General features: G+C 34.3%; 1 protein-coding gene across 5 annotated transcripts in view; it reads right to left on the bottom strand.

Annotated features, from left to right (window-relative positions):
- The window catches only part of CLS (cardiolipin synthase), a 332,416-nt gene that overhangs the window by 151,039 nt on the left and 157,085 nt on the right, over nt 1-24,292 (bottom strand). For 2 of the 5 annotated variants that reach the window (XM_072529825.1, XM_072529834.1), the window contains one exon: nt 18,702-18,853. The exons of the other annotated variants lie outside the window; for them this stretch is intronic. In XM_072529825.1, the coding sequence (XP_072385926.1) occupies nt 18,754-18,853 (100 nt within the window). In that variant the 3' untranslated portion in view covers nt 18,702-18,753. Of the gene's footprint in view, nt 1-18,701; nt 18,854-24,292 lie in introns of those variants that run through there. 5 annotated transcript variants of the gene reach the window in all.

Raw genomic sequence — 24,292 nt, 5'->3', positions numbered from 1 at the left:
CACAACCGTCAAGATTAGTGACATCTGCGAAAGATTCTCAAATTTAAATAGAATGCAACGAGTACTATCTCACTGCATTAGATTTGCAGACAAATGCAAAAAAAGAGAGGTAGAACATGTAAGATATGACTTAAAATAACGATTAGATATCTTTAGTAGTATAGCTGTTTATTCGAGAAAAACATAACACATCACATGTATATCAATAACCTCTGACCTCTAGATGACAACTGTCCTAACAGGTAACTGTCATTACCATTACCTTTTAGGACTTCAGCCACCTTTACATATAGCATTTATATAACACATATTACATCTCCCCCTTTTTACAAATTCAGTTTTAAAGGTGGTGTAACAACTCTACCTGATTTAGTTCTATAATTATCTGCTTGTTCAGTGACATTATTTTGTATGTCAGTAGAGGTGGGCAACTCTGCCTCTGTTGTCTGTGTTGAGGATGAGGGTTCTTGATCTAAATCTACATCACTTGTATTCGTAAGTATTATAGTTGGTTGTGACTTAAATCTATTTAGGGATTCTCTAATATCTACTCTATTGCGACGGACAATATTATTATGCTCATCTCTCAAGATATAAGACCTTGGGGCCTCATGCTGCGATACTATTTGGGCTGGTTCCCACCTCTTTTGACATTGATTGTACATAACAACATCTGTCTCAGGTTCTAACGACTCTAAATCCTTAACACCTTGGTTATAGTCTCTGACATACACATTTCTCCTTTTACTTAATTTTCCTTTCACATTTATGCATAAAGCTGGTTTTAACATATCTTGATCAATAGGTAATTTAGTTCTACAGTGTCTACTCATTAAGAGCTGTGAAGGAGTATAACCAATGTGTTTAAGGGGTGAATTCCTATATTGTAATAATGCTGATTCAACATCAGACCTATCATCAATAGACTTTTTAACAATACTCTTAGCAATTGCTACACCTTTCTCAGCAAGCCCATTTGACCGCGGATAATTGGGACTTCTAAACTTAATTTGAAAATTCCATTCTGTAGCAAAGTTTTTAAAATGATAGCTATTGAAAGGAACATTATCACAGCATATATAAGCTGGTGAACCATGTATAGCAAGCATTGACTTTAAAACTTTAATGACAGAAAAAACAGATTTGTCTTTTATAGAGTGAAGCTCTATCCAATTTGAAAAAGAATCATAAGCTACTAGATAACTTGTACCATAACATGTAAAAATGTCAATGCCAATTCTTTCCCATGGATATTCTGGTAAAGGGTATGGACATAATGTTTCCCTTTGTTGCTTCGATCTAAACTTTTCACAAGATTTACATCTTTTTATATAAGTCTCTATATCAGAGCTCATTCCTGGCCAGTAAAAAATTTGCCTGGCTCTAGCTTTTGATTTTTCAATGCCAATATGACCCTCATGTACCAGCCTTAACATTTCAGATCTTAAGCTTTTAGGAGCAACAATTTTATTCCCATAAAATAACAAGTTATCACAGACACATAAGTTGTCTCTGAGCTTAAAAAAATTATTAACTATCTGTGGAACATCACGCTTGTGTTCTGGCCATCCCTGTATGCACAGGTTTATAACAGTTTGCAATTGCTCATCTTTTTGGGTTTCTATTCTAAACTCTGATTTTCTAGTATCAGACATAGAAACATTATTTACTACAGCATGAACTGCAAACTGAAATTCAGCATCTGACTTCAGACCTCCTTCTTGTAAAAATGCCCGAGATAATGTATCTGCAATATACAGATACTTTCCAGGTTTATATACTACATTTAAGTCATAATGCAATAGCCGTAAACGCATTCTTTGCAAACGTAGAGATAATGCACATATATCTTTACGAACTATTGATTCTAGAGGTTTGTGATCACAACTAACAGGCACATTGTGACCATACACAAAATAATGAAATTTTTGAAAAGCAAAAACTATTCCTAACATTTATTTCTCAATCTGAGCATATTTTTGCTCAGTTGTGCTTAAGCTCCTAGATGCAAAGGCCACTGGATGGCCACCTTGCAGCAAACAAGCGCCTAACCCATCTTTACTGGCATCAGTTTCAATTTCTATTTCTTTAGATGGGTCAAAAAATGTTAGCACTGGTGATGCTGTTAGCAAATGTTTTAATTGAAACAAAGATTTATCATGAATACCAGTCCAGTGCCAAGGGACATCTAATTTTGTTAGTTCTCTTAATGGGGCTGTGACTTTTGACATGTTAGGTACAAATTTGCCCAAAAACTTTGCCATCCCCAATAGTCTCATCAGATCAGATTTATTATCAGGTGTTGGCATTTCTAGAATAGGTTTTACATATACTTGATTTAATTCAACACCTTGTTTGGAATAAATCTGACCTAAAAATTTAACACTACTTAACTTGAATTGAATTTTTTCCTTATTGAATCTAAGGTTGTGCTTTAGGGCCTGTTCTAGTACAAGGCGAAGGTTTTGGTCATGCTCTGCTTCATTAGCACCTGTAATAATCAAATCATTAAAATATAGACCAACACCTTCAATGTCACCAAATATTTCATAGTTCTTTCTTTGAAAGACTTCTGGGGCTGAGCATATTCCAAAAGGTAAACGACAAAATTGATACCTACCGAAAGGAGTGCCAAAAGTACAATAATCTGCACTCTGATCATCAAGTTTAATTTGAAAGTACCCATCTTTCATATCCAGAACTGAAAAATACTCTTTGTTACACAATTTTGCAGCAATTTCATCTGCTGTGGGTATCAAAAAGTACTCTCTTTTAATAGCTTTGTTCGGGTACTTAGGGTCTAAGCACAACCTTAAATCCTTGTTTTTCTTTTCCACAATTACAAGTGGGTTTAACCACTCTGTGGGTTTCTCTACCTTTCTGATAATACACTCATTTTCTAGTTGTTTTAATTTATCTTTTAATTTCTTATGTAATGCATGAGGAACCCTACGAACTGGTTGAACATGAGGAACTGCACCTTCTGTCAATGAAATGTGATAATCATTAGGGAATTGTCCAAGCCCCTGAAAAACTGTGGGATATGCCTCTACAACTTTAGCCATAGTTTTGAAGTCTACATCTAAACTTCCTACTCGCTTAATGAGATTGAGACTAATACAAGCATCTAACCCCAACAAAGGTACTTGGTTCTGAACATCAACAACAATAAATTTAATATCTGAAGATGCAGTCTCTACCTTGCAATTAATTATAATTTCTCCAACAGGTTTTATTTTAAAATCATCATTACCATAAGAAACTATTGTAACATTACTTTTATTTATTTTTTTTATACCAAGATTTTAAATATACTCAAGAGGCAGAACATTTACTTCTGCACCAGTATCTAACTTAAATTCTACTATGCAATTTTTTACCTGAACTTTCTGCTTCCAGACATTCTGAGAACTTCCAGATTTCAATAAACCTACAGTTTTGACACAATTGATAAACAACTCACTATCATCACTTTCACTACCACTATGTTGGTTTTTTACTTCATGTACTCCCTTCCTGCTCACCGACTCTCTTTTCTTCAGACCGTTGGTGCTCTTACTACACACTCCAGCAAAATGGTTTCTACCCTGGCAACGGGCACAAGTTTTGCCATATGCTGGACACTTTCTTCCTCGATGTTTGAACCCACAATAACTGCAGACTTTTTGTGATGTACCTCTATTTGACCTCACTGCATCCACTGTTGATTCAGCTGTAAACACTTTTGCTTGGATTTTACTGCTTTCACTTAGTCTACATGTTGTAATAGCCTTTTGTAATGTCAGCTTGGATTCTCTTAGGAGACTTTCTTGTGTTTGTTTGTCTTTTATTCCAATAACAATTCTATCTCTAACCATGTCGTCCTGATCTTTATACTCAGTCATTTTCACTGCTTTCTTTAACTCAGTCACGAAACTATCAAAATGTTGCCCCTCTTTTTGGACAATGCTGTTGAACTTAAACCGCTCATAAATTACGTTAGACGGTACTAGTTTAATAAACCGGAACCGTGTCTACGGAGATGAAATTTATATCAATGAATTCTCCTTCACTTACTAATGATTGTGCAATGATTTTTATTCGGTGCAAAGCGTTCTTTTTTATGTAATTCCGATTTAAAATATGCCCGATTTTTAAAAGCCACCGCCATTATTCGCCATTATTTACCATGAAACAACAAGTAATGACAGGAATGACAACTGTTTCTTATGATCAAGAAGGGTAATTTTAACCAGTGTTGCCATAGTTATTCAAAATTATGTTTTCTACTGAAAAATAAAAATTTACCTAAAACGTAAAGTTTATCAATTATTACCTACTTTTATCTGAAAAGTATAGCTTTTTTACAAGGGTCAGTTTAGATTTGGTTACGTTACTATACGTTTATTATCACGTTTTCTTATGAACAATAAAAATTTTGATAAAATTTTATTATTACTGCTTTTTTACCAGCGTTAGGTTAGATTTGGTTACGTTGGTTTAGTTTTAATTTCATGTTTTCTTATGAAATATAAAAATTTTGATTTTTAATTATATAACATTTTATTTATTTATATTACTGCTTTTTTTTACCAGTGTTAGGTTAGATTTGGTTTATTGGTTTACATTTTTAATAATAAAATAAGACGATGGTTAACGGGTACTCGTTTTGCACGTGGTTATTAAGATTGTATCCACCTGTTTTAAGGTAATTTTCATGAAATTTTTAGATCTTTTAAAGGTTAAAACTGGCAACAATGTCAAAAGTACATAAAATTTAACTTCTTGCGCATGGCCGCCATATTGTTTTGAAATATTAAAAATCTTGATTATTTTAAACAATTTTACCCATTTTTTCATAATTTAACAGTAAAAAACAGTGAGATTTAATATGTTTTAGTTACGTTTTTTTATTAAGACATGTATATATACTTTTCTTTGCTTTTTATGTAATTTTTTTTTATTCATACTACTTTTTTTGTTATTTTTTCTGTATTTTTGATTATTTGGGCACTTTTACTAGTTTAAAGCAAAGAAAACATTAAAATTTGAGGTTTTTTTTTCACTTTTTCGGCTAAGTCCACAAAAAATTTGGCATTTTTGAGGCGTTCCGGCTTACTAAATAATTACCCGTTAGACTTATGGGAGCAATACTCTTCAAATTTATCCAAGACAGGTTGCAACTTTTTATCATCTCCTACATTAAATGTGAAAGTGTTGAACAATTCTAATCCATCATCTCCCAGTAAACTTAAGAATGTGGCCAGTCTCTTTTTCTCAGGCTTATCTTCTAAATCGATGGCGTCCATGTAGAGGTTAAATTTTTGAGAGAACCTCCTCCAGTTTGCCGCCAAATTGCCATCATCTAATACAAGGGGTTCTGGGGGTTTAAATTGATTTTCCATTTTTCTTCTAGACACAACTCACTACTCGATTAAACCCCGGCCCGACCTGACACCATGTAAGATATAACTTAAAATAACGATTAGATATCTTTAGTAGTATAGCTGTTTATTCAAGAAAAACATAACACATCACATGTATATTAATAACCTCTGACCTCTAGATGACAACTGTCCTAACAGGTAACTGTCATTACCATTACCTTTTAGGACTTCAGCCACCTTTACATATAGCATTTATATAACATATATTACAGAACATGAACAACTCACCGTCCACGAATTAGAAAATACCTTGCAAAGAGTAATAAAGAATACTCAAGAATTATATTATGCAGAAGAGATAAAAACGCTAAAGAGTGGAAAACCACTTAACGGGAGAAGTAAACTACTAAACTTACTACCCTATGTGGATAACCATAGCATATTACGGGTAACAGGGAGACTTAAGAACTCAGACTTAACACATGATGAAAAGCATCCCTTAATAATACCTCACAAAAGCAAATTAAGTAAACTAATAATACAACATTGCCATACAGAAACGTTGCATGGAGGCCTACAACAAACTCTGCACTACATAAAGAAAAGATTTTGGATCACGCACGGAAAAAGAGTAGAGCGAGAAGAAATAAACACTTGTGTTAAATGTAAAAGATACAAGGCCGAAACGGCTCAACAATTAATGGGAAGTTTACCAAGAGCGAGGGTAAACCAAGCTCATCCGTTTGCAAATACTGGTGTAGACTACGCCGGACCAATCAAAATAAGAGCAACCAAAGGAAGAGGGTACAAGAGCTATAAAGGATATATAGCAGTATTTGTATGCCTAGCCACAAAAGCTGTACATCTCGAAGTAGTAAGCGATATGAAAACGGATGCATTTGTAGCTGCATTTAAAAGATTTACTTCAAGAAGGGGACAGTGCAGTCATATATACAGTGACAATGGAACAAATTTTGTAGGAGCAGCAAACCTGTTATTCCAAAATAGTGAGAAAGTGAAGACATCATTAACAGACTCCTTAACAACATTAGGAACACATTGGCACTTTATACCAGCCTATGGGCCACATTTTGGAGGTTTATGGGAAAGTGCTGTTAAAATTATGAAATATCACTTGAAGAGAGTAATTGGGGATAGTTCGTTAACATACGAAGAGCTAAGCACAGTGCTAGCTCAAATAGAGGCTTGCATGAATTCCCGACCTTTATGCGCTGATACGGAGAACAGAATAATAATAACCCCAGGACACCTTTTAATTGGGAGAGAACTAATTTCGCCAAATAGGGAGGAAGAGTTGAGTACATACACGAATATGCCACAAAGGTGGAGGCAGTTAGAAAAAGTAAAAAGAGATTTTTGGAACAGTTGGAGACATGACTACTTGTCAAATCTACAACAGCGATATAAGTGGCAAAAACCCGTAAAAAACCTAGAAAAAGAAGAAGTGGTGATAATAAAGGGGGATGACACCTCGCCGGGGAAATGGCCACTAGCGAAGATAATCGAAACACATCCCAGAGCTGAAGGTTTAACAAGAGTTGCAACAGTTCAAAAAGCGAACGGAAAAGTAACTACTCGTCCTATACACAAGTTAATACCAATAGTACGAGAGCCAACATCACGAAAGACAAATAGAGCACGTAGTATGTGGAGAAAATTTATGTTTTGCATCCTATTTTTAGTATTTTTGAAGCCATCAAATGCAGATTTGTACAAAATTTATACCCCATCCCCCGGATTATATTCAGAGCATCTAAGCGATGTATACATAGATCGCGGGTTATTTAGAATAAAAACTTATCTAGAAAAGAAAAAAATTTTAGATGGTGAACAAACGATAGATTCAATGGTAAAAACGCTGGAAGATATGTGTAAGACAAGCAATATAATAAATTGTGATTCCTTATTGAGCCAGCTAAAAGAGGAACAAGAACGAGCAAAAATGATAAGTCGAGCTTTAGATCTGGAAGTCAAAAGAAGGCCGAAGAGGGGTCTTCTAGGAACAGTCCTCACATCAGTATTTGGGGTAAATGATGAAGTATACAGGGACATAGATTCTTTGGACGAAAATCAGAAGGATCTAATAAAAAATTCAAAACATCAGACGAAGCTGATGTTACAAACAATAGCCTCGATTAACTCTACAGAAGAAAGAATAAACGGACATCTAAATAGGTTCCGAGAAGCACTGATAAACGGAACTAAGGAAATGTCTAAGGGACTAAGTGATGTCTCATATAGAGCTGACACATTAGAGAAAGAGTACATACGACTTAAAGTGGAAACGACTTATAACCGTGCAATGGAATATGCAAAAGAATATTCGAACACATACGAAAAAATATTAAATCTTCATTACAATCATGGACACTTCATAGATATTATAAAACCTGGACAAATAGAGTCAATCATTTCGAATGCTACAAGGTTCCTTCCACAAGGAGTAGATATAAGAAGGCAGCCAATAATAGATACGGTCGTACAAAATGAAAAAGGAGACGTCGTCATTATTGGCTATTTCCTAATAATTGACAACACTAGATACAACCTACTGAGAGTCACAGCTCTTCCGTTGTCGGTGAGAGGTGGTGTTGTGCGCTCGTTGTTGGTCCCAAGGAATATACTTGCAGTTGATTACAATAACTTACATTATTTTGAAGTGACATATGAAGATAAAGGAAGGTGTATAGAATTAAACAAAGGAGAGTTGGCATGTTCACCAATGGGAATCATTAATATGGATACTCAGCCAAACTGTATCTTAAATGAATTATATGATAGAACTACTAATACCACTTGCAATATAATAGAATACACAATAAAGGAAGCCAGTTGGTTGAAAATGAGTACACCGAACCTGTAGTTAGTCATTCCACCATACGCGATAAATTTAGCTATAATGTGCGATGGTTCTCGATCTGAACATATAATCGATCAAACGAGTTTTATAAAACTGTCCCCAAAATGCGTTGCTCAGACTCGAAACATAACGTTACTCACATCCAGTAACGGATTGGAAACAGCAATTGGAAGCTATTTAAAAACTCCCGTCAGTCCCATTGAAGAGCTTATGCAGAGGCCAATCATAAGGCAGAACAACATTCCCAAACATAAGAGCAGTTTGACCAAGATATATCCGAACACACGTGGAAAACCATTGCTAACCATCAGTGGATTCCTCATTTAACCACGGGACTAGTCACTTTATTCATTGTTATGTTGATTGTCATTACATGGAAGGTAGTCAGATATTTTCGAAACTCCAAGAGAGCCGGAAAACAAAGGCATCAAGGTTCTTGCATCCAACCTCATCCAGCGCCTCGAAGACATACTTTATCACAACCAAATTTAAGTAGTACTTTAAAGAAAGCCCCTCCTAGATCAGTTTCACTTAATGAGCTTAGATTTGAATTAGATAGTTTAGCTGAAACATAAATTCTAAATAATCAAATTATAAGTGACATTGTAAAACCACTTCGTATAATATTTTAATAATTAGTTCATTTACCTACAACTAAATAAATTGCTGAATAATATATTTTCTAATTGAACTTCCTAAGTGTCGCAATTAAGGCGTAGATTAAATTGTAGTGTAAGCAAAGTTTGTTGGTATGGTATGATAGGAAGCAATAACCTCGATGCTTAGGTATGAAATATTTGTGAGATTATAAATTGGGGATTTGAGTTCATTTGAGTACAGTCAATCATAAGTAGTTACCTAACGAACATCATATTGTGTAATTACCAGTAGCTGTCAATAAATCAACACTTTTACTCCACAACTTCAATTTTATTAAACCTATTATCGTCGAACGACAAGAAGCGGACAAAGGGGCATTTACAAACAGATTCGAACCTCAAATCCAAGTTCTAAACTTTCCAAGCGACATATTGAAGGAGTATATTTTTACGATGACTGATAGGTGCCAGATGGTTTGGTCATAATGTCAGAATTAATGTAAGGTACGTAGGAACGTTTGATGGTTTGGTTATAATGCAAGAATGTGTGTAAGGTCTCACCATCTTTTGTATATGTAAAACAAGTATACGTAGGTACGTTTGATGGTTTGAAGAAGATGGTTTTGGATGTAGATTATAGTAGAAGTTTGGTTCTTTTGAAAAACGTAAGTACTAGTGTTTTTAAAAAAAGAGTTTTTAATGTTTAGATCGTTTATGTAAAACTTTAAATCCAGCGTTTTTTAAGCGTATTTCAGATGCCTCATATTTGTTGCCAAAACTCAAAACTAAAATTCCATGCTATAGGTTTTAAAGGTTAGGCTCTAGTAATCGAAACTTTATAGTGGCCAGTCAATGAAAGGTATAGATTGTATTGATCTCACGAGAATTATAAAAAATGGCAAAAATGACGCCACGTCTATTTATTTAACACCTTTATAAAATCTGAGTTTGTATGCGGCAAATACAAAAATTGCATACGAAAGCCGAATTCTTTACCATTAAAATGCATCTTGATTTTTGTCGATAGGACTCTTGAATCAAAAGATATCAAATTTTTACCGTCGAGCTGATACAGATTTTATTGAACATTAACTGCGCACCCGTAACTGACATTCAAAATCGAAGGTCGCTTCAAGCGTTGTTTTTAAGAGAACGGTTCATTCTACAAAAAAGTGCTAATAAAAATTTTTGTTTAAAATTATCTCAGCTACATTTTTTATTTGAAACATTTTTTCTACGGTGTACAGATTCTTGCTAAATCGATTGTTTTGCGCCCCCCCCCTACGTGGGGGTTTTAAGGGAAACTACGGGGGTAAAAGTGGCAAACTTTTTTTGCATCTTTTTTAAAATTCCACAATTAATATTCTTGGCAAAATTCAGCTTGTTCGTATGCTTTTTGCCTTTTATTATCCCTCAGTTGATAATAAAAGGCAAAATAGAAGGAAAGCGAGGAATTGGAAGAAAAAAATTGTCCTGGTTACGTAATATCAGAAACTGGACAGGACTTGGATTTGAGGAACTCTTAAGAACAGCTGAAGATAGACAAACGTTTGCCACCATATCCGCTAACCTCCATTGATGGAGACGGCACTTGAAGAAGAAGAAGTATGCTTTTTAGGGGTTCAGTGCCATTTTCGTCTCTGACGACTGGAGTATTCCTTTAATCTGTTTGATATAAGGGAAGGTACTAAATCCTTTTTCAAAATTCTTATATTCTTGCTGACATATTCTAATAATTCTGCCATAAAATCTCTTTCAAAATCATCACTAGTAAAATATACAGAAAACATTCTTAGAGTGATCATATTGAATTGTTCTGAAGCTATTTTCTTGCGGCATTTTAAAGTAATTAATATTTAAATGGAAATAAACCACAACTAAAGGTTAAAGTAAGTTTATTGACGTTTCAATTTCCACTTCGAACGATTTTGAAAAAAAAAAATTCCAAAGTGAAAATTTAAACGTCAATAAACTTACTTTAACCTTTAATTGTGACTTATTCCCATTTAAATATTAATTAGATAAAATATAAAATAAACTTAGCCAACAACCGCGAACCATTCAAACTAAACAGATATCACTCTCCAACTACATCACGACTTCAATCTCCCCTCTCTTCAGTATGCGCAGTTAGTCATAGTATCATGACTACTGATAAATTACTTCGTGGGAAAAAATCTTCCTCAAATTCTCTTTCAATCAAATAATTCTTTTTTTCTGTTTCTGTTAAATTCAAAGTGGACCAAGTCGCCTTTCCCAATGCAATGAAGAAAAGCGGCTGCGATTTTTCTTTATACTCACACGCGACATGACCTTCGGTTGTTTTAGCATCTCCATTTGATTTACTTTTACAGTAAGACTTTTATAAAATTTGTTTATTTTGTATCCCTTCCTAGGTTTCTCGCATCATTTTATCAGATTATCTTAACTTTCAATACAGCTTGGTCAAAACTTGCTGTAAATATAAAAAAATGAATAAATCTTCACAATTACGCTTTCGTACTCGAAAGGAAGGGCATCTGCAACAGATTTTATTGTATTGTGGATTGTATGAACTCCAAATCCAATGCCTATTATTGGTTTTTCTAACGATATCTGTAATTGTATTAACACATTGGTCGTTTCTGCGCCCCCGAAATTTACGTTAGCATTATAATATATTATCCGCACAAAATGTAGAGACTTTTGCAGTCAAATATGCAGTCCATCGGTCAACTAAATAGTTGACAATGATATCAGAAGTTTCTCCTGATTATTCTTGTAGATCCAAAATTTTCACTTGCACGCCTTAGTGGTAATTAAGATAACATTACTCGTGAGTGATATCAATGGCCATGGCTGTAAGCTATCACGATAAATTCAAGTAAACTTAGGTAAGCGAAATATTTAAATATTTATAATGTTTCCTATTCATACCGAAACGGACGCACTACTAGTCCAACAAAATAATGCGATGTTCGCAGAGAATACACAACGTCCACAAAATGAGCAGTCGCTTTATAATGCATGGTGTCAGTCAGAAGAAAATTTTAAAAGACTTAATATGGAAAATCAACGGTTGAGTCAAATAATCGCCGACATTGAAAAAAGATTAGCACAGCTGGAAAAAGCCGAACAATATACAGGGTTAGCCGCAAGTGCTGATGAATCACAAAAGAAATTAAAAGCAGATAAACTTGAATACTGCACCGATGAAGAAGATTTAGCGTACGAAACGGGCTGGATAGGAACCGAAAACGGGAAAACAAAAAAAACGTAAAATGGATACTTCATTATCTCCTCCATCTTCGTAAAGATCAAGTGCAGAAACACAAATTGAAAAACCAATCAAAAAATCAAAATCACCACCTCCAGTTGTAGTAGAAGGTTTTCAAAGTGCTATTGACCTGAGCAAGCTCCTGACTGGTATTACCTTCACTATGAAAATCATAAACAGTGAAGTTATAAAAATTAATACAGACAATAGCGATCATTACAGAGCTTTAATAGAGAAATTAAATACGAGTAACCTTTCGTACCTCACTTATGAAAATAAGCAAGAGAGGCCAATTAGAGTTGTTGTTAATAAATTACATCACACATGTCCACCAGAGGAAATAGTAAAACACCTACACAAACGACAGTATAAAGCCATTAAAGCTGACAAGAAATTCAAATGGAAAACTAAAAAACAACTAGATATGTTCATCCTAACATTTAGACAGGATGAAGATATAAATAGAATTTACGGCATAACAGACATACTTAGTACGAGAGTTGAAATCGAGCCATTAATGAGTTCCAGATTAGTCCCACAATGTAAAAGATGCCAGGCTTACGGACACACGTGGAAATACTGTAAAAAGGAACCAAGATGTGTAAAATGTATTAGTAAACACCTTACTACAGATTGCCAAAAACTACCAGAAGATAAACCAAAATGTGTTCATTGTGGGGAAAACCATCCTACAAACTACCGCGGATGTTATGTAGCAAAAAAATTACAAACAATAAGAAATGAGGGAACAAACAAAGACAACATTATAAAAGCGTCCCATAGGGTTATTGAAAGCAAAAAACTAAAAACGGCAGAGGTCAATGAAAATAGAAGCTACAGCGATGTAACTAAGAATGCAAGGAGACATGCATCATCGCAACAAGAAAAAGAAACTGATATTACATTAAAAATGATATTGGAAAAGCTCACCAAGATTGATGACAAAATAACTCAAATCTATATCAGAGTTACCCGACTAGAACAGCGCTAAAGGAGCTATTCCGAAAATCAGAAATGGCTAAGAACCTCCGAATAATGGCGTGGAACGCCAATGGACTGTTACAACATCAGATGGAGTCAATGGCGGATCTAGAAATTATTGTCGGAGGGGGTCATGGGTCTTAAGGGTGATTTTGATGTAGGATTTAGATTTTTGCACCTTTCAGTGGCTGATCCTCAGAAATTTTTGTAGGGGGGGGTCATGTGTCTTGAAGGTGATTTTGTTATAGGATTTTAATTTTTGCTTCTTTAAAATTACAACAAGCGACCCATTTCCTCAAAAAATATTTAATAAAAATAATTTAAATCCACATTCTCTATGACAGTAAAATCAAGTGTACAAGAATATTAAACCAAAGGAAAGTTTGTAAGTGTAAACAATGTAAGTGGAAACATTAATGAATGTATTAAACATTCCTAATAACCTCTATCTTATCGTTGGATATCCGATATCAATTTGTAAAAACATTCATTTATTCCTTATTGCTATACGGAGTGGAAACATGGACTCTCGGAATTACAAGTATGAGGCGTATAGAAGCCTTTGAAATCTGTGTTTTGCGAAGGATGCTCAAGATTTCGTGGACAGAGCACGTGACCAACAACGAATTGCTGAGAAGAATGAAGACTGATAGAGAACTCCTAAATATTGTAAACAACAGAAAAACTAATTATCTAGGACATATTTACAGAGAAGAAAAATACGACTCATAATGGAAGGGAAAGTAGAAGGAAAAAGAGATCCAGGAAGAAGAAAATGCTCTTGGCTCAAGAATGTAACAGACTGGACAGGCATGGACACACATTCGTTACTAAGAACAGCTCAAGATAGAGAGCAATTTGCTGTAGTTATAGCCACTCTTTCGTAATGAAGAAGAAACCTTAAGAAAAAGTGTAAAGAGCATTTTATTTAAATTAATTTATTCAACAAAAAACATAATATAATTTAGGAATAGTTATTTCTTTAATTAGGCTACAAGTGAGTAAAATATTTTTTATTTCATTGATGAGTGCTAAATCAGTTAACCTTTCCTCCGAAGTTCTATTTCTAAGCTAAGTCTTTAGACGCTTAAGCGTAGAAAAACTAAGCTCTGCTGTTGCTACAGTGACTGGCAGTGTAATTAACATTTGCAGAAATATTCTGATACTTGGATACATATGAATATTGCAGTTTTCTAATACTTCTAAAATAGAATCAGGAAGTTTTTCATTATTTTGCACGACTCTTTTCCACCTTTGAATCCACAATGAAAACTCTTGTTCTACTGTAAAATATGCAGTAGATGGTCCAACAATATCCTTTTAAGTCAACAATTTTTTTAACGAATTTTTATCATCTGGTGTGTTATTAGTTTTAGGTAAAACAACTCAAAGAATAAGTAGATTCATAACTTTTGGTGAAAGTCGTTCTCCTAAATCAGTTAAGATATTGTCTAAAGGGGGTAAATAAATGGATCTTCGGAAATATTCTTCACAAGAGTTAGCAGATTGGTTGTGATAACAGGTTTGACGAGAAACTATACCATCTTCAATTCAATGTCTGGTTGTTCAGCTATTTCATTTAATTCATAGTAAAGTTTGCTAAAAACAGATTCAGCATTTGATCTTTTATTTTGTGCATGTAGTGTCCTCTATGGCCTCAGTAGCTTTCTTCAAATCTAATTTTTGTAACTGAAGTAAACGACTAAGTGATACAGTTGTACCTAAAATATCACTAAAAAAAACTACTGAAATGAGAAATTCTGGGCTCCCAATAGTTTGCATTAATGAAAATGCATCAGCTGACATTTTACTGTCCTTCCACGTAGAAATTGTTTCAAGAGCGTTGTATATTTTGATAATTGATTCGCCCTGGAACTGAAGATGACCTTCATGCCTTTCAACCCAACGAGTTTCACAAATACCTTCGACAGTAGCCCCCAGTTCCTTTATTTGTATTCACTAACGTATCAGACAGAGCTAATGCAACAACAATATTCACTTTGATATTTATTATAGATAAATTATAAAATATAAAATAAAATAAAATTACAAACAACCAATTCGTAGACAAAACTGAAGGTAAGAAATACCTAAATACAAAATAAAAATGTGCTGATTTCGTGCGAAAAGTCATGTCATGTACATTGAATGAGCAATAATGTGTAGGCGGTAATTCTATCCCATCGATAATTCTCTGGCACTCAAATGAAGAATTGACAAAATTTGGAAATCGCGTAACTCTGATTTCGCGTAAGTCGGGGTAGCGTTAGTCGAGGTATTACTGTATTCAGAATTGTTGATTTTTTTTTAAAGAGCAATGTAAAAAGGCTTCCGCAAAATTCTACACTTACCCCTAGAATAAATGAGTTTGAATGATTTCAACTCTTGACTTCCTGTTTATAGCGTTGATGGGTTTTAAATTATTTTTTTTTAGGATTATTTGATTGATATTTAATTGTAGGTTGGGGTGGGTCATGACCCCCGTGACCCCCCCTTGGATCCGCCACTGGATCGAGTTGCAAGCAGTACTAGATATTGAGAAAATGGATCTGTGTCTCGTTTCTGAAACACACTTCACTAAACAGTCATATGTAAAATTTAGGGGGTATAGAGTATATTCTACTGTACACCCAGATAATGCAGCTAAAGGAGGAAGCGCTACCATAATTAAAGATAACATCTTGCATCATGCGGAATTAAAATATGCAACTGACCACATACAAGCTACAGCAGTCTATGTGAAGATGAAAACACATACCGTAAATATAAGTTAAATATATTGTCCTCCTAGACACTTCATTAAAAGAGAACAATATAAAGAGTTTATGAACACTTTAGGAAAAAGATACATCATCGGTGGCGACTTTAATGCAAAAAATACCCACTGGGGCTCTAGGCTAACTACAACTAAAAGAAAAGAACTATTGTCAGCTGTTAAGGAACACAAGGGTGAAGTAATCTCTACTGGTATACCAACATACTGGCCTACCGATAGAAACAAAATTCCAGCCCTGATAGATTTCTTTATTTATAAAAATATCTCAGCTATCTGGATATCAATAACGGCTGGGACAGTGATACAGTGATTAAAAAAGAGTTCAATCCAATATTGACTAATAAAAAAACTGACTGGAAGAGCTTCAAAATAAACCTTGAACACAAAATTAATCTTGCTGTGCCATTGAGAAACACGAGGCAACTTGATGACGAATTAGAAGTTTTAATAAAAAATATCCAACATGTAGCTTGAGAAAATACTCCCACAATAACTTCTAGAATAAAAGGGAACAACTATCCAAAAGAAATCAGAGAACTCATAGTCAAAAAGGAAGTTAAGAAAAAAATGGCACCAATATAGAGCTCCACGAGACAAAACTAGTCTAAATAATGCTACACAAAAACTAAAAAGGGAGATACAGAATATAAAAAATTCAACAAATAATTCTTTTTTAAGTAATTTAACAGCTGACCAGAACACAGATTATTCGTTATGGAAGGCAACAAAAAGAATGAAGAGACCAATTATTATTCATTCTCCTCCTATCAAGTTTGAAAACGGCAACTGGGCTAGAAGTAACGAACAGAAAGCAGAACGATTTGCAGATCATTTAAAAAGCACGTTAAAACCCAACGACAATGATGGTGAAGAACTGAGATGAGAAGAACCATTCCAAACTGAAGAAAGAATAACGTTTACATCATTTAGAGAAGTATCAACAGGGATAAAAGAGAATATAAATCCTAAGAAAGCTCCAGGGATATAATCTCATAACAGGAAAACTACTAAAAAATCTACCAAGAAAAACCATAGTTAAGCTGACACACCTAATAAATGCTGCTTTTAGATTGAGATATGTTCCCAGACTCTGGAAAGTAGCCGAAGTCATTATGATCGCCAAACCAGGTAAAGCTCGTAATGAAGTTACATCCTATCGACCAATATCACTCCTTCCGGTGATGTCAAAACTATTTGAAAAACTTCTATTGAAAAGATTAAACCCAATAATAGAAAGAAAAAATCTTATACCAAATCATCAATTTGGTTTCAGAAATCAACATTCCACTTTAGATCAAGTTCACAGAATAACGAATATAATAAAAAAAAACAGAAGAAAAGAAAGTGTGCTCTACAATCCTCTTGGGCGTAGCACAGGCGTTTGATAAAGTCTGGCATTACGGTTTAAACTATAAACTAAGAACGTTCATGCCTAAACAGTATTCAGAAATCTTGAAATGATATATGTATTGCGAATAGATATTTCAGAGTAAAACAAGAAGAAGTGTACTCCGACTTAAGGGAGATCAAAGCTGGCGTGCCACAAGGGAGTGTCTTAGGTCCAGTCCTGTACATATTGTGTACGTGTGACATTCCAGAGCTAGAACAAAACACTATTGCCACCTTCGCGGACGATACAGCGATACTAGCAATAGGAGACATTAGTGAAGAAGCGACTGATAAGTTGCAACTATCAGTAAATAAAATACATAACTGGACCAGAAAATGGCGAATAAAATTAAATGAGACTAAATCTGCACACATTAACTTTACAAATAAAAAAAAATAGAAAATTTCCCAGTTACAATAAATGATACCCAAATTCCTTATGCAACATCAGCAAAATACTTGGACATCACCCTAAACGCGAAGCTGCGCTGGAAAGTCCATGTCAAAAAGAAAAGAGGGCAGCTTGATATTAGATATAAGAAATTGTATTGGCTGATTGGAAAAAATTCAACATTATCAATTCATAATAAATTATTATCCATCTACAAGCAAGTACTGAGGCCAGTATGGGTATATGGGTGCCAACTCTGGGGCTATACCAAAGCTCGTAATCTACATATTATCCAGAGATTTCAAAACAAAGTACTGAGAAACATTGTTGATGCTCCTTGGTATATCCGTAACAGCAACCTCCACCAGGACCTGTGTATGAAAACTGTGATCGAAATAATCAAGAGAACAGTAGCAGATCACGAGCAGAGGCTGCATAGTCATGTGAATGTCGAGGCAATCCAGCTTCTTGACAACATTGAACTAAAGAGAAGACTCATAAGGACAAAACCATTTGAGTTAGTGTAAATGTGTAACAGTTTGGTGTAAAAAGCAGAGTATAGTGCTTGAAGTTATTGCATGTTAGTTGTAGTGCAGTAGTTGATAGATAAAATAAGAGTAAGCCATAGGGTAAGCCCTTAGATTTAAGTATTTGTTGTTTTGTAAGTTAGGTCAGAAAATAACTGATAATTGGTCATTTGTGACCAGATAGCAGTATACAAACACCGTACAGGTGTTTGAAAAAAAAATTTGCACGCCTTCATAAGGTTGAAAAAGCGCAAAAGAAATAGGCAATTTTTCATATTGCCGTGGTTGAAGCGTTGTTTAAGATTGTAATACAATTAGACTTGCATTAGTTAAGTTAGAAGTAATGCAGGATAGGTCATAATTGTAACTCATTAGGGTGGGAGAGGGGCTAAAAACCTTAATGTGGGTAATCCAATCCAGTCCATGGCAGAAACTGAGTAAGTTTAATATAATATCAATGTTTATAATATTAAGTTGTTTAAAATAGTTTTATGCGGGTGAAGAAAAACTAAATAAAACAATTATAACCACGAAGTTAAAAATAAATATACTTTATTAAAAACAATTTTATATATTTGATCTTATAACTACCGACTGGAAATATTAGATTTTTTTAACATTCTATATGTATTCTTTGAAAACAAGTAACTGAGTCCTGCAGCTACCGTTGTTGTACCAGTAATATACCTAAAATATTAATAAGTATTTTTAGCATTTTTTTCTTTCGGGAAAATGACTTATATTTTTATATTTTTTATAAGGAAAGAAAATAACAATAATATCATCCAAAAAAGGATTATCGAAAAAACTTAAAACGATAGGAAATCAATTTAACATTTCAAAAACATTCAAAACAACAAACACAAGGAGATTTATATGATCTAAAACTAAACTTAACAATGAACAAGAAAGAACAAAGAATTGTATTTACAAAATACCTTGTGAGTGCGTAAAAATAAACGAATTTTTATTTATGTAAAACAACAAGACCATTAAATGTTAGAATATGTGCGTTAATCTTATATGAAAAAATAGAAAATTTGATAGATTTCATATATGTAAACACGCATGGGAAAATGAACATAGAGTTCAATGGAAAAATTCAAGTATACCTGAGATAAACAGATGGTAAAAAGAGAGAAATCAAAGAAGCAGCTCTAATTATGTTAAATGACAATTTACGTCACAAATTCCTCGGCAGAGTGCAGTAGGATGTGGTTACCCATATTGTAGCCTACCAAGTTGGACAGTAGATGAATGTGCGGAATTAATATAACGTTATTACAGAGTAACAAAGGTGTAGAGGGGGTAATTATATCGATAAATTCTATTAACGCGACATACACACACAACACATATAAAGATTAACTAATAAATGCAAGGAATAAGTTATACTTGAAATAATTAATGTTTACAATGGTAAAGTAAATAATCAGATATCTACGTCATGAAATAAAAAAATAAACGTTCGATTTAAAACTACTGATATATGTATTTGATAGCTTACATAAAAAACATTGTAATAAAAAAAGATATATATATATATATATATATATACACATATATATATATATATATATATATATATATATATATATATATATATATATATATATATATATATATTAATGTGATATTAAAAGTCAGAGATGCGCCAAGCAATTAATTAGTTAATTAATTAATTAATTAAACTTATTTAAATGATGCAATTATGATTTTATCACACTATTTAATTCTCTTATCTCAGGGTTATATTCGTGCTTCAATATCTATGCTTTACATATGATAGGTAAGGTCTGAGGAATACCGGAATAATAAACATATATGATACAAAATTATATATTGAAATAAAATTCACACTCAAATATCTTAAACAAAAAATATCTCATACAATGATTATCAAAATTTTGTTCTACGTACGTGAACCTTCAAACATTAATGTTATATACTACATAAATTAAAATCTCAAATCAAAATTGTTGTTCTATATCTCCTGATAAATAAATCTATCCTTTCTGAAGCAATAAGAAAAAAAACTTGTTGATAAAAAAATATTGACGAATGGAAAATAATTATCTCTCTGATGATGAGTTGTCCAAATCCTTGTTCCTTGTAGCCTACACTATCGATTCTTAGCAGTTCCCTAGTTAATCAGCAATCTTACAACAAATTATTGCGAGCCTCTCGTCTTCAATGATCTCCTTCAGATGCACGTGTCGTTCAACAGATGCCAGTCTCTTCTCCTCTCGATAAACTGAATCTCTCGTTCCGGCCTGAACAGTGACTCTTGGAATATATAAGTAGAAAAGTATGACTTACAATATTTTACTGGATCAGCTTCCGTCAGGATACACTTAGTCCACGAAAACTCACAAACATTCACTTCTAATGCTTAATATCACTTGGGAACCGCCAAAGAACAACGACTGTTCGCCTTGCACCCTTGGAAAACAACTGATGATCTTTTTTTCCTCTAAAATCTAGCTAAACTCTCATTCATCTATCTCTCCCACTTTTTTTCACTCTTGCCAATCAAAGTTCGTCATATTTATCCCCATTTAGATAACAAACAACAATTTTACCTACAATTATAAATTCCCTACAAACTATTAACATGCTAATCGGTTTCTACAAATTCTTAAGAACTAACGGAGAAATATAATTTCTAAATTCTACCCTATTGTCTTTATTCACTGTACAAGTCCATTTGGAAAACCCGGTCGTATTGTTCAATTCACTACGTTCACTCAAATATATTTTACAAAGAAAATAATTTATGCATATCTTAAATTTTGTTTACTACAGGTAATCCAAAGATAATGGACTTTCATTTCTTTGAAATATCTTTCATAGTTTATCAGTTGAAATATTTTGAATTATTATATTTTATAATTTGAAATATATTAAGAGCAAACCAATATTATTTTTAATTTTACATAGCATAACAACTCTCCAGGATATCTTGAAAATTTATTTAGATGATGAAATCAATATTTCAGAGATTATAGAAAATAAAAATACTCCGAGCTGCCTGGAATTAACCAAAGGTAATCTTAGTCATAAATAATCTTTTGTATAAATATAACAAGTGAATAGTGCGGGTACCATGAATAGAAGTTAACGATGGTTTTTCCCCATAAGCCATAAAGTGTTCAGTGATCCTGGTTTGCGCCATGAACAAGACAATAAAAATAGTTAATAAATAAATGATTGTGTGCCAAAACTGTGCCAAAAACGATATTAAAATAATCATTGGAGACATGAACGCCCAGATAGGAAAAGAGATATGCTACCAAGATTATATTGGTAAACACAGCCTTCACGACGTTACTAATGACAATGGTTTAAGGCTTATTAGTATGGCAGCTTCCAAAGATTTAATTGTGGGAAGTACATGTTTTAATCATAAGAATATCCATAAAGCAACTTGGATATCACCAAATGGACGCACCACAAATCAAATTGACCATGTTATAATTGACAGAAGGCACTTTATAAACCTAATGGACGTAAGAAGTTACAGAGGCGCAAATATTGACTCAGACCATTTCATGGTAAGGGCCAAGTTACGACAAAGAATTTCCAATGCCAAGAAAGAAAGGGGCACTAGACAAGTAAAATATAATTTACATATGCTAAAAATTGAAAACAAAGAGAAACAGTTCCAGTCACATATAAAAGAAACCCTAAAACACACCTGGGCAGTCGACCAATCAAGCACGGAAATGTGGAACAACTGCAAGGAGGCTCTGAAATTAGCAGCCGAAAGCACATTGGGAATATCCCGAACCCAAGAAAGAAACGACTGGTTCGACCAAGACTGCAAAAAAATAACAGATGAGAAGACGAGGCATTTAGGACCATGCAACAACGAAAAACTAGAACAATAGATAGATACAAAAACTTAAGGAGAGAGGAAAAACGCATACACCGAAAAAAGAAACGAGACTCGGAAAATGACATATTAGAACGGCTCGAAAGCCATATGAGTCACGGAGAAACATGAAAGTTCTATCATCAAATAAATATTATTAGAAAAGAATTCAAACCAAGAATCAACTATTGTAATGATAAGGAAGGTAACTTACTTACCAACAAAGAGGATATCCTTTTACGATGGGTAGAGCACTTTCGAGAGTTGCTGGAAGGGGAACCTACTAACAATATAGAGCTGGAATACCGAAATAAGGAACTCGTGGAACCCCCCTCGGTAGATGAAGTGAAAATATCTATAGAAAAACTAAGAAACCATAGGTCCCCAGGTAGCGATGGCATCCCAGCAGAGTTATTTACATCCCAGCAGAGTTATTTAAGCACGGTGGAGAGCAGCTCACCAAGGTGATGCGAGAAATTGTTTGTAGAATTTGATCTGAGGAGCAAATGCCTGAAGAATGGAGCTTAGGCTTAATTTGCCCGTTACATAAAAAGGGAAACCAACTGGAATGCAATAATTACCGCGGAATAACCAGATCTTTACACTACGACAGATCCTCGAAAAAGCGCAATAGTTTAACATAGATATGTATCATATTTTTGTCGATTTTAAAGCGGCATATGACAGTGTCTTAAGACCAAGTCTTTACAACGCTATGAATGAGTTAGGAATTCCAAAAAAACTCATATGTTTGATAAAAGTGACAATGGCGAAGATGCTATCAGCAGTAAAAATTCAAAACGGTTAAGGCAGGGAGATGCGCTGGCGTGTCAGCTTTTTAATGTCGCCTTAGAAAAAGTGGTACGAGACGCTAATTTAGATAACAGGGGAACAATATTTAATAGATCGGTCCAAATTCTAGCATATGCAGACGACGTGGACATTATAACAAGAACTAGGGCGAGAACTGTGGAAATCCTAACCGAGCTAGTAGCAGCAGCAGAACGAATGGGGTTACAGATAAATCAAAATAAAACCAAATTCATGGCGACTAACACAAACACAAGAGCTGGAAATGTTGACACAAATTTAAACATCAATGACCAAAACTTCGAAGCAGTCAAAGAGTTCATATATCTAGGGACATCGGTTAACCCCAATAATAACACATCTGAGGAAATAAAAAGACGAATAATAATTGCAAACAGGTGTTATCATGGTCTATCAAAGTACTTAGCTAACAAACGTCTGTCACAAAAAACTCGTATAAGGCTGTATAGAACACTGATAGTCCCCGTTCTCACATATGGATCAGAGGCATGGACGCTAACGAAAACAGATAAAACCGCTCTATCCATTTTTAAAAGAAAGGTGCTACGCAAGATATTCGGAGCGGTCTGTGAGAACGGAATATGGAGGCGTAGATATAACTTTGAACTGCAGAATATCTACAAGCATACATTTGGTGGTAAAGATATTACCACTATAATTAAGCGAAACCGCCTGCAGTGGGCAGGACATGTAGCCCGGGCCCCTGAGTCAAACATGATAAAAAATATTCTAACAGCGCAACCCGTGGGATGAGAAGACGGGGTAGACCAAAGCTGAGGTGGATGGACGGGGTAACACAAGATGCCGAGAAGATCGGAGTCGGCAACTGGAAAATGCAAGCGAGGGACAGAATAGAATGGCGTAGAAAACTTGAGAAGGTCGAGGCCCTCTAAGGGCTGTAGCACCAAGATGATGATGATGAATAAATAAATGATTGTTCGGAATATGTAAATAACCCAGTAGAAAGTAAGTGTCCTTGTAGAAATAATATGAATTAGGAAAGTTTGTAGGTATTTCTGATTTTATGTGGGAGTGGTATGCAAATTTCTGATTGGCCGAGAATTTGGAAAGTGGATGTGGGTGTGTATAATGAGAGGTTGAATGGATGGATAGAGGAGATGAGAGAGTTATTTAGTTCCAGTTTCTTAAAGTGAATGGTTGGTTTTAGAGGTGGTATCCAGGGGTAGTAAGTGATAAAGAATAAGTTGTGAGTTGGTGAAGTAAGTGTGTCCGACGGTAGCTGATCTGGTACAAATTTGTAAGTAAAGTTTTCCTACTTGTATTCTACGTATAAGTTTGGCGAGAGGAAAAGAGGCTGGCATCATTGGAAAGGTACATGCATTCGAAGGAGAGCATTGAAGACACTAAATTGCAATATCTTGTTTAATATTGCCAATTACATAGGAGGCTGCTGAGAACTG

The sequence above is a fragment of the Diabrotica undecimpunctata genome, chromosome 4 (assembly GCF_040954645.1).
Source record: "Diabrotica undecimpunctata isolate CICGRU chromosome 4, icDiaUnde3, whole genome shotgun sequence".
Classification (NCBI taxonomy): domain Eukaryota; kingdom Metazoa; phylum Arthropoda; class Insecta; order Coleoptera; family Chrysomelidae; genus Diabrotica; species Diabrotica undecimpunctata.
This window is presented reverse-complemented; position numbering and strand designations above follow the sequence as displayed.